The sequence below is a fragment of the Manis javanica genome, chromosome 2 (genome assembly GCF_040802235.1).
Source record: "Manis javanica isolate MJ-LG chromosome 2, MJ_LKY, whole genome shotgun sequence".
In the NCBI taxonomy this organism is placed as follows: domain Eukaryota; kingdom Metazoa; phylum Chordata; class Mammalia; order Pholidota; family Manidae; genus Manis; species Manis javanica.
In genome coordinates this window covers 156,353,894-156,366,330 of record NC_133157.1, presented here as the reverse complement: position 1 = coordinate 156,366,330, position 12,437 = coordinate 156,353,894, and the positions used below count along the sequence as shown (strand labels likewise).

The 12,437-nt window shown below is 35.7% G+C and overlaps 1 protein-coding gene across 5 annotated transcripts in view; it reads right to left on the bottom strand.

The window, feature by feature from the left end:
* The window catches only part of PREX2 (phosphatidylinositol-3,4,5-trisphosphate dependent Rac exchange factor 2), a 293,635-nt gene that overhangs the window by 77,134 nt on the left and 204,064 nt on the right, over positions 1-12,437 (bottom strand). For 4 of the 5 annotated variants that reach the window (XM_036998086.2, XM_073229635.1, XM_073229634.1 and 1 more), the window contains one exon: positions 8,337-8,451. In XM_036998086.2, coding sequence (XP_036853981.1) covers positions 8,337-8,451 — 115 coding nt within the window. Of the gene's footprint in view, positions 1-1,371; positions 3,406-8,336; positions 8,452-12,437 lie in introns of those variants that run through there. The other variant, XM_073229638.1, reaches the window with a different exon arrangement.

Sequence of the window (12,437 nt, the reverse complement as noted above, 5' to 3'; positions counted from 1 at the left end):
TGGTTAAAAGTTGAGGAAGAACTAAGGGTAAAGGAGGGACGGGAGGGCACGCTGATTCTGCTGGTATGCCTGTTCCACAGCCCTCTCCCTCTTGAATTCCAGCCTCTATGACACTTTACAATTTCTCCTTCCCCCCTTAAGGATTTTCACATATGCTATTCTCTCTGTTAGAAAACACCCACTTCCCACACTTTGTCTCCCATTCCCTCTCCCAAACAGTCTGGAAACCCAGCTCCTCTTTCACATCTTTGCATAAATGTCACTTCCTCCCAAAATCCATTCCTGAAACTTCCAAACATCTTCCCATCTCACCCCAGTGAGGACTGATTCCCTTCTTATACACATACATAGCACCTACACTTTCCCTAAGTAATTTCTTTTCACATTGCTATAAATTACTAGTAAAAATTTTGTTTAATATTTATCATAACCCAGAGGCAAAATTTCCTTGGAAGGCAACACTCCTGTCTACTGTGATGGCCCCAGTGGGAGGCGCTGACCCTGGTACTTGATGGGCACACAGGATTTGTTGAATAAATGATAAGCATTTGGCCATTCCTTTAGTTTAACGTTGTCCAAGAATTTGGCAGTTAGTGGAACATACTTGGTAAATGTTAGATCTTTATATATTTCATATGTAGGAAAGAAGTCTAGAAAATGTTTAAACATTATAAATGAATTCAAATTCTTTGTAGACTTAGTTGTTTTCTCCTGCTATTGAAGCATCACTTCTCATACAAATAAAAAAATTTTTTTTAGATAATGAGTTTTTATTGAAGGGTAGTTGACACACAGTATTACATTAGTTTCAGGTGTACAACACAGCGATTGAACATTTATACACATGATAATTCTAGGTACCAGCTATCACCATACCAAGTTGTTACAATATTTTGACTATATTCCTTATGCTATACATTACATCCCAGTTACTTATTTATTTTACAATTGGAAGTGTGTACTTTTTTTTTTTTTTTGTGAGGGCATCTCTCCTATTTATTGATCAAATGGTTGTTAACAACAATAAAATTCTGTATATGGGACTCAATGTTCAATGTATAATCATTAATCCACCCCAGGCCTAATTTTCGTCAGTCTCCAATCTTCTGAAGCATAACGAACAAGTTCTTACATGGAGAACAAATTCTTACATAGTGAATAAGTTACATGGTGAATAGTACAAGGGCAGTCATCACAGAAACTTTCGGTTTTGATCATGCATTATGAACTATAAACAGTCAGTTCAAATATGAATATTCGTTTGATTTTTATACTTGATTTATATGTGGATACCACATTTCTCTCTTTATTATTATTATTTTTAATAAAATGCTGAAGTGGTAGGTAGATGCAAGATAAAGGTAGAAAACATAGTTTAGTGTTGTAAGAGAGCAAATGTAGATGATCAGGTGTGTGCCTGTAGACTATGTGTTAATCCAAGCTAGACAAGGGCAATAAAACATCCACGGATGCAGCAGATTTCTCTCAGAACGGGGGGGTGGGGGGATAGGGGGGTGGAGGTTCTAAGCCTCACCTCTGTTGATCCCCAATTTCTCACCTGATGGCCCCCCTGCGACTGTGCCTGTCTTAGGTTGTTCCTCCCTTGAGGAATCTTATCTGTCTCTGGCTAACCAGTTATCTTCCGGGGCCATACAGGAAATGTAAAGTTGGTAAGTGAGAGAGAAGCCTTATTGTTTGAAAGGGTTAGTTTTTTACTTCTTTGCATAATACAAATCAAAATTTACAACTCTGAAAACTCTGTGTTCCTCACCTGAAAACAGAAAGAAACTGAATATATGGATTTACTTTACAGCTTGTCTTAGAGAAACAGAAATAAGGATACATCTTAAGGTATAAAAAAATGGAATTCAGCTGAAAGACAGAATGGAAAACCAAAATAAACTTCTATAGAGGAGATAAATATGCATCTGGAATGTTTCCCATTAATTTACAAAGAAATCACATCGCTCAATAAGTCTAAAAGCTTCAGCTTTATAAAGAAAAACAGTTGAAGGAAAATGGCATTATTTATATTCTAAGTAATGTTCTCTCTCTCCTTCTGTCTGTCTCTCAGACTTTATTATGTCCATACTCCTGCTGGTTTAAGGTAGTTTCCACAGCTCTTCATCAACAGAATGACCAAAATTTTCCATTTCAAGCTTGGATACATTGTTTGCTATCCAAACAAGGATTTGGAGGAGTGTTTTATGGATTAAAGACTCTGAAGGAAGAAAGAGATGGGAATGGGGCCATGTGCCTAGGATGGAGATGGGCTCTAAAGGCTGAGGTCCTCTTGTCCTTCCCTTTTCTCATGCTGTTTGATGGCTGTACTTACAGACATAAAATAGCAGTTAAGCCCATGCCATCCTTCATATCTATTTCATGCTAGGAGAACATATTCACTGACATTTTTTTTTTCCCCCAGAGGTATAGAGAATTGACACATGCCATGGAGGTGCTATCTTGGGAAGAGCCAAAACATATACATGCTTCCAGCCAGACATTTCTCAGTTGAAGAAATTATTCAAAACATATGCATCTGAGATTGGTACTTGTGTAGCATTTCTTAACATAAATAAAATATCTTTCTTCTACTTGTTACTTATAATATACATATTGTGGCTTTTCTAAATCTTTAAAAAAATGTGTCATTCTTTATCTACAAAGGTACACCATAAGAGAACATATGTTTTGAATAGTTTTCTTGTCTTCTTGCTATAAAGTGATGAATTTACATTTACAAAATCATATGCCCTAAAAAACCCTGTATGAAGCTATTTCTCAAAAAACAATAAATGATCTTGGCAACTAATATGCTACACATTTCCTTTTTATTTTTCTGTTTTATTTTACTGTTTACTGACTTTATACCAAAAATATTAAAAAATAATAACCTAGACCTCTGAAACTGAAAGGAGTACTTTAACACAAGGAATACTGCTCACATTTACATTACATTTTATCTTTTTGGTCACCATGCAGTGGTACTTTTTGTCAATAAACAGGATGCATTAAAATTAAAGGGTTTGGTAATGATAAATTACATTTATGTAGGGCAGGAAAAAATTAGGCTAACAGGGATGATGGCCTAAGGCCAGAGGCAATAAAAAGAAAAGTCTGAGGTAGAAAAGAGAATCAAATAGTGTGAGGATGGTAAAGGTAGGGAACAAAAATGCTCTTCCTCCTGAATTTCTTGGCTAGAATTTCTGAGTTATTTACATGCTATTAATAAAAATCAGAAGGAAATCAATCAAGCATTTTATCTGACTCAGCACAGGAAGGTATATATTAGGTACAGTTGTTAGATATTTTTGCTGGCTTAACTTTGTTTTGGGAAGTAACAACTAAACCAGTGTGTTGCTGGAGACAACTTTTCTTCTACCCTTCAAGATTGTTGTAGCTGGCCTACAAATAAAATCGACATGAGACAGATTAACAGGAGAAAATCAAATTTAATTATGTATGTACAAGGAATCTACAGGAGAGATTTCAAGGACAGGCAAAATGAGGTCTACGCATCATTCTGGACTAAGGAGAAAGCAGTAGGGTTTGGGGGTTCTAGGGAAAGGAAAGCAATTCACAGGAAGATGAAAAAGAATAAATGTTTGGTAAACAAGTATCTGCTGGGTCACACAGAAACAATGAGACACAGAGAGGAATTGTAACAGACTTTGACACATTCCGTCCAGTCTACCACCTCCAGTTCACATCCACTGCTGTTATGTGGCACCAGCCCCCTTCCTAGAACAGGTCCTCTATCTAAATTCTTTTAGACAGTTAGGGGGGAGGTCAAAATTTCTTCTGGAGTCTTCTGTTTCTAAAAATAATCAGCCTAAAATAACCCACAAGCCAAAGAGACACATTTTGGACGGCAAATTCTGCCCCCTTACAGTGTCTCCAGGCCACCAGTGTCAGAGCTATGGTGAATGTTGCAAAGACTCCCCAGATGCACTGCCCGGTCCAGATCCCCGCAGAGTCTGGAGGAGGAATGGACAGACCAGCCAGCTGGTCTTGGCTGGCTTCACTAATGCCTCACGAAAACTTCAACCACTTTTTTGAATATTATTTGCAATAGAAGCATGAGATAGAAATGGATGGAAGTAAAAACTTTCCAATGGTCTCTGCATTACACTTACAATAAAATTGAAACCCTTACAACATCCTACAGCCCTCATAACCAGACCTCTACAAGTGTCTCTCAACAAGCATCATCCTTCTCGGTGTGCTAGAGCCCCCCAGCCTTTTTTGTCTTCTTCAGACATGAGCTCATTTCCCATGACTTATATGCATCATTTTTACTGTGCTGAAAAAGATCTTACCCCAGATTTTGGCAAGGATGTCTCCATATGATTCAGACCTCTGATCAAATATTACCTAGTACCTAAGTCATCCTTAACTACATACTATCAATGACCAACCTCTTAGTATAGTATGTAGATTTTCTACATTATATTTTTCACAATCTGTAATACTTTGTTTATGGATTTATTTGTTCACTTTGCTTTTCCATTCTCTTAAGAATGGAAACTTTATGAACACAGAATGAAAAACTGATGGTACAGAATCACAGCAACTGGGAGTGCTTGATAATATCTGATGCCAAAACACAGTAATAGAGAATTTGCTATCAGTGTACAGTGCTCATTCCTGTCACTGAGGTGGCCTAATAGAGTACAAAAAAGTATAGACTTTAAAAACAAAAGGCTTTGACTTAAATCCTATTTTTACTGTTTATTATCTGAATGAATTTATGTAAATTTCCTTTAAAGTGGAAATGAATAAAATGGAACTCATTGGCATATTAAATAACCCACATAGCTCATCTAGCATTGTTAAGTGAGTCAATGTTCTTGAAAAGTGGTATTATGGCTATTATTATCTTTTCTTTTAAGTAGAGAATTATTTCCACTATTCTTTGTCATATTAAAGAAATCTCTGTAACTGGAATGGAACCAATGTTTCTGCTTGTCCAGCATCCCTACCCTCCACTTTTGTGACAGTCTGTTGGTCTTCTCTGGTGCTAAATTCACCCAAGATTGGGCACATGACTTGGGTCTGGTGAATAAGAGCCTCTCTAGGTTCTTTGCTGGAGCTTTTCAGATGGTTGGGGCGGGAAGGGAAACATCTCTTCTTTGAATGCAACACTGGTCTGTAGTGACCATCTCTACCCATATATGAAACAACACTGCTTGAAAGTGAAACCCACACAGAGGAAAGAAGTACCAAGAGATAGAGAAAGAATGGGCATCCTGAAGTCCATACCCCTGGATCCAGCTATACCTGAAGTAGCCACATCATCTCGATATATCTGTTATATAAGCCCACACACCATTTTGTTTATGCCAATTTGAGTTTGATTTCTGAAAGTTGTAAAGAATGCTTTCAAATAAAATAAGTTTATGTATGTATGTATGTATGTATGTATTTATGTATGTAAGTTTGTTGTAAAAGAATAAGGGGGAAAAAGTCTTTTTCTCAGGTCTAATTAGTAAACAAACAAATTAACATTCAGAATGAAATATTTTTCAGTGAGTGTTAACTGCTTTGAAGAACTAGCAGTACAGTGGGGGGAAGGGAGCATTTTTGTTCAGGCAGACAGTAAAATCCCTTTAAACTAAATGGTTAATGTTGGCCTGTGGCTCTGAAAAAGTAAGAACAGATTGCCCCAGAATTGGTGGGAGTACTTGAGGTTACAATGTAACAGGAAAAATTAAGGAAGAAATTAATACCCTTAGTCAAGAAATAAGCAGGAAGAGAGGCACTGTTGGAAGTAAAGAGGAAGATAATTGTCTTCCTGTGCAAAGGAAATCTAATATGCAGCAAGTAGGATATATAGTTGGTAATTACTGACAAGGGCACCTAACTTGAACTGAAGAGTTTGTACTGTTAAAAATGCTTTCTTCAGGAAAGACACATTAAAATATTTTCTCATATATAGCATGCAATTACTACACAGGCTGTTTTTCTTAACAGAATTGTAAACATCTTGTCAGGAACTGTTCTATGTGACTATACATTTTGTTTTTGTTTAAAGAGGATCTACAGGGGTGTGAATGCTATGCCACATCCCCACTTTTTTCTGCTAGATATACCTAACCAATCTAATGCAACTAACCATACATTTATGGACAGCTTATGTAAAATACTGTGATAAGCACAATGGGAAACACCAAGATAACATATCCCTCATTTCAGAGAGCTTATCATAGAAAGATGAGAAGTCTGTACATGTAACTGTATCATCAGGGAGAAAAACTGAATTCTGTAATAGCCATAAATAAATAAAAATGAAAGACTTCTAAGAGTGATCTGATATTCATTTAGCCGAGGGTCATGGTTCTGAAAGTTGAGTGTTCATGAGAATCACCTGAAAGGCTTGTTACACCACAGATTACTGGGCCCACCCTGCAGCTCTTCTACAAGTCCGCAGATGATACCCAGGCTGCTGGTTTGGGGATCATACTCTGAGAACTCATGGATCTAGGGAATTGGTTTTCAATATTAGCTCTACATTAGAACCTCCTAGGGGCTTCTAAAAAAAATCCAATTTCCAGGCCTCATCCCAGCCCAAAGATAGAAGAAAAATATTTTATGAAGGACACCCTACTAGAGCTGGACATTAAATCACATGAATACTCATTTTATAAACAGCTGGAGGTAGAGGAAGCAGATGCTAAGCAAAGGGTGGAAATCATAGAAGGAAAGCACAGCACATGGTTAGATATGAGGAGAGCGCGGCAAGACAGGTGCACAGGCAGGGAAGGGAAATCACGCACCAAGTCATCTAAGAGTTTGACAGCCACGCTAAGGACCCTGGGACTCCTTTTTGAGGCAATGACAAATGAAATCCTTTGAGAAGGGAGTGACATGGTAGACATGTGGCTTAAAATTATCATCTGGAATCAAAATCCTGAGTAGATTAAAATGACACTGTTTCTTAGAGGCAGGAGATTAATGGGGCCCTACTGCAATGGTCTAGGCCTATTGTCTCAGACTGGACTCGAGGGATGTATTCTCGAGGGCCCACATATTCTATACAAATGCTTTCATTTTTGTATCTTTACTTCAAAGATAACCTGAAAATACATTTTATCAGCTCTGAAGCAAAAACTTCTCTGTGGTGACAACAGTACTCAACTGAAAGATTTTTCACAAGATTGGACTTAAGCTTCTCAAGTCAGTGGAAATACTATTTAAGAAATCATGATTAATTTTTTTTTTCCTGTGAAAGGAGTCAGCACATTATATGCCTTTGAGAAATAGTGATCCAAACAAGGAATAAAATAGGAGCAGACAAATATTTGAGTCAGAATCTTCAGGATCTCCAACTACACTGTAGGAGGAAGAGAAAATGAGGAATCAAAGATATTGGGGCTTTGAGGCTGAGAGCTTCAGATAATTACATGAAGGAATGAAGCAAAGAACCAAGGAAACGCGACAGGTTTGTGAAGCAAAGGTGCAGAGACAAAGCATTCCTAGTAAAAGAGGGCCTACCAACCGGTCAGAACCACAAGCACCAGCACATCCTTGTGTCAGGAATTTTAGGAATTAATTTATATTCACTGTTTAGCCATACCATGAACAAAACCCTAAAAATGTCACAACAGTACTTTTGGGGTAAGGCTTAAGGTAGAAGAACATTATTTTTCTTTCAGAAATAAAAGCTGTAATCTCTTAGTCATTTTAAAAGGTAATCTTTGGCAGAGTAATAAACGAGGGAGATACACACAGAGATAATTTGTTGAAAATGCAAACTTCTAAACCATTACACATTTCTCTTTCACTTCTAATGGGTAATTTCCCCTGCCATTGATCATTGTACCAGTAACATTATTTTTAGGAGGAAAAAATAGTAAAATGCAAACATTAATGTATGTATTTGAAAGTAGATATTTTTCCAAACCCATGTACATGTTGTGCCTTATCTGCCATGTGAAACATATTCTTCTCTCTGTGTGAGAGTGCCAGTTTTTTAATGATACCTTTATAAAGGAAGCTATTCTTCCCTTAATCCCACTGGACCTCCTAAGTGACACCACTAAAGTATCAATGTTTTTTTCTTCACAAAAAAATGGTCTACTGAATATTTAATCTCAATCTTTTTCAGCAATTAAGACAACAGAATGGAAATTTTCAAAGATTTTTTTCTGTTTTATCTGGGAAAAAGTATACCCATTAGAATATCTGAAATATTAAATCTTAAATGAGAAGACTTTCTATCAAAATAATTATCATCATTGATCCTATAATACAATGAATAAGGTAAAAAACTTTATTCATCTGCTCCTGTCAAAATACGGAAACTTAATCTTTTAAAAAATTGAACGATTACATACCTGAGCTTCTGGTTGTACTGTTTGACCTTTTCCAAGGAGGCTGCATTTATTTGGGCCTGAAATTCTTCCACTGACACATTGTCTCTATAATAATACCCGTCCATGCTCTCCAGTGCTGTGTAAACAAGTAAATGTATTTTCACATGATTTTATAACTCAATTGCTCCATATTCAGTGCAATCTTACTGATTTTTGTAAATGAATTAAACAGCAGCAAATATGACAACACATGTAAGAAACTATCTTTCAGTCAAAAATAAATGAAAACCATGCTTTTCTCAAAGTAGGTATCAGACATTTGGTGATTATCTCTAGTAAGTTAGGCAAAGGTAATTTATTTAAACTGTCTTCTATTTTTAAAACATTTTATATATATTCTTTGTGAAGCTAAACTCAAACTTCATATATATTACTTATACACACACACACACACGCACACACACACATATATATACAAATGAATGAGAGGCAGGACTGTGTATTAACATAGGTAAGAGTAAAAAAAATTGGAATTGTCACTCTCCATGCATATTCACTGTAGCTGAAATTAAATTATGAAATAGTGTAATAAATAAAAAGTATAAATAAAGTAAAATCTTAGAACACTACCTCTACTCCAATGGGCAGTTAAATTAGTGAAAAAATAAATAAGCATAAACATATATAACGTCCTGTTAATTTTAAATGTCTTTTGATGAATATAGATTTCCCTCTTATTTAGCATTTCTGATTGTTTCTTTTTCCTTTAAACTTCATGAAGTGGTATTTGTAACCTTCTGAAGAAGAAACGAATTGCATGAAAGGTTTTCCTATGGAGAGTTCCAGCCATAGGAAAGGGAATGGGCTCAATTTGGAAATGTAAATTATTTTCACTTGAAATTATTAATACTAATGAGCTCAATTTTTTAGTAGACTATTTCAAAATTGATAAAACAATTAACCTTTCAAGACTCCTAAATATAAGAGTTTCTAAACCAAATCTCAAGGTTTCCTCAAATTGAAACTTCCTAGTTTTTTTGTTAAAAATAGGAAAGTCACTGCTAATTTTTGCTATGCTGTATTTCCTAACTTTGTAAGAATTTCCACAGCATTGAATAAATAACACAAATTTTAGAGTATTGCTAAATTTGAAATTTTTTAAATGGTATTATTTACATATAATTGAGAAAAGCATTTGTGGACAATTAGAAAGCTTACTATATTTACTTCAGTATTGGAAATTAAAATCTGTGGGCTTGTTACAAGGATTGTCTATTCATTTCTATGACTTCTGCATTAATTAGAATATTTGCAATTGATTCAGCAAGTTACTCCTGATAAAATAATCCTCAAAGACATGCCACATTCACTTCCATTAACGGGATGCTATTTGTGAAAAGCATATATTCCAGGAAGATTTAGTCTAACCAATTGAATTCCTTTTACAAGTTGTGATGCTAATAATGAAAGCCTTTGCATTGGAGTAAAACCACAACTTCCACTCCTTAATAGTAGCCATGTGACCTTAGGCATGTACATTAATATCTGAGATCCTCAGGTTTCTCATTTGTGAAATGGAAAATAAGAGTACCGACTAATTATGGTTTTGTGGAAAGAAATTATAGTATTAAAAGAGCCATGCCTATCCTTACCATTCATTTATTGTTCATTAGGCAACATGAACACTGCCCTAGAGGCATCACTTAATTCAATTTTCATAAGATATAGATTATGCACTACTGTGTTTAGCCAAATAAAGTTCTGGGAATTAAGAAGAGGGTCCACTCAATTGAAGGGTCAATTGAAATTTCAATTTGTGATTTAAGACCAGAAAGACTGAAAAGAGAATACTAGGAAGGAGCAGTAGGGGGGCTGGGGGCAAGTAGGGGCCTAGTGGGACAAGAAAACACCTGGGACCTAATTTTTATAAAATCTTAACGGCTCAACTTTGGACAGAATATCTAGTTCTGCTCTAAAAGTTTGTTATATATAAAAACAAATTGACATTTTCATTACATCTCTTGACAACATTTCCAAATTAGTAACAGTCAAAATTCAGAATTATGTAAAAAACATTTTTGAAACAGGAAAAAAGAAGCGATTTTGCCAGAGGTCTTAGAAAAACTTTATGGCATGTGTGTATGGAGTTGTGAGTTAAGGAACAAAAATGATGAGTTCTATATTCAAAAAGTAAACTGTATGGCAAAGAGGAAGGAGAACACATTCCCTGTTTTAGGTGAATAGATTGGTTATTTATGAAGGAAACAGAATGACATTTTACCAAATTAAAATCTATTCTCATCAAATGTAGGTTAAATATATGATAATGTACCAACTTTAAAGTATGACCTCTCCTTAGCATTTTCTTAGTTCCCTCAATTTTCATCCATATATTTCTTTAAAGTAGTATTGGCATATTTCGTTGAATACATATTTAATTTAACAATAGCATTTAATTAAAGCAGTATTTAAAATACCACTTGAGTTGTTTATTTGCTTGTTTTACTTCTGCCACTCTTGAATTTTAGGAAGTAAAACATTCCATTGTACTTAGGTAGTCTGCACAAAAGGAGAAAAGTAATGAATGTTAGAAAAAAATTGAACACTGAATTATGCTAAGGCTAAAAATGAGCTGCATTTCCACTCGCTCAAAATACATTTCAAGGCTCTTCCAAGAAAATCATTGATCGAGAAAAATACAGAATCTCTTAAGAACAATTTTAAGAATAGTTTCAATCAACTAACACTCTCTTCTGTTAGCAGAATGACACCTGACTGGTTAAATAAGACACAATATATGCACTGGTACCAACACTCAGAAATGGTCACAGTTAGTCAGAATTGCTCAGAACTGGCCACAATTTCTGTGAGGAAAGCAAGTTTTGTCAATCCCATTGTGACCAATATATGGGAAAGTCTGTGTTGCCTTTTAAAGAGAGGTGACTTCACATGTTCATAGACTGGCTTAAAATTTAGGAACTACTAATTCTAGGAATTGTTCCTTCCTTTTTTAAAAAGACAGTTATTGTTTTGATTATGAATACTTATAAAACCGAAAACTAAAAACTAAAGGATACATCTTTTAAAATGATGCCGGGGTTCTTGATCACGGAGTCAAAGAATGAACTTCACAGTCAAGGCAGGAGAGCAAGTGAGAGGCTTTTATTTATAGATAAAGTAAGAGGACACAGCTCCTGGCTCATGCCAGGAGGGGACAAGAGAGCCCGGGGTGGTGGTCTAGGGGTTTTATAGGCGGTTGAGAGACAAAGGGCTAGGTGGTCCCAAAATGTTTACCTTTGAAGAGACATTAAGTTTCTTATTAGTCTTCCTGGTTATTTACAAGAAATTTACTGCTCTAATTTCCTCCCAGGATAGAGGCTTCCTGGTCTGGGAGCATATCACTCAAAATTGTCTGCTTTGCTCCCAAGGTGGGCTGAGTTACTGTCTGTTTGTTAAAGCGTAAGTTAAGAAAGTTACTTTTTAACAAATTGGGTTTTAAAATGCAGTCTTATTTTCAAGATAGAATTCTTCCTGTTTGTTTTTGGCTTGCTTGTTAAATTACCCAGGTGGCAAATCACTTGACTAGAGGAAGAAAAGGAGCACCTGGGTAAAGTCAGAAAAACAAGCTGGGCCCCCCAGCAGGCCAAAGCAAATCCCACGATGGATTACCTTGCTTTGTTTTTTCCGGAGACCCTCACCCTACTCTGTCTAAACCATGGGTATCTGTCTCAAAAGGACCTTAAAGAATTTTGCAAGAAAAAATAATACTCAAAATGAAGGTAATTTAGAAAAGTAACAATATTTGTAACAAAATGCTCCCTTTTGTTTAAAAGAGAAAATGCTCAAGATTCTGGGTGATTTTTATTATTCTATGAGAATAGAAAGATATCTTTTAAAGAGGTAAAAGTTAGAAGTAAGTTTTTGAGGCCAGCTCTTTTCATAAGGGGTGAAAAAAACAAATATAACCAAGAGTGTGCTTGCAGAGAAAGGACCAGCATTGCATATCCTATTTAGTTTAAGGAAAGCCACCACCAGAGACCCAGGGAACAGGCAGGTAACACTTTACTGGGAAGAGATGCCATTTTCAGGACACAGTAAACAACAAAATCAAAGATCTTTATA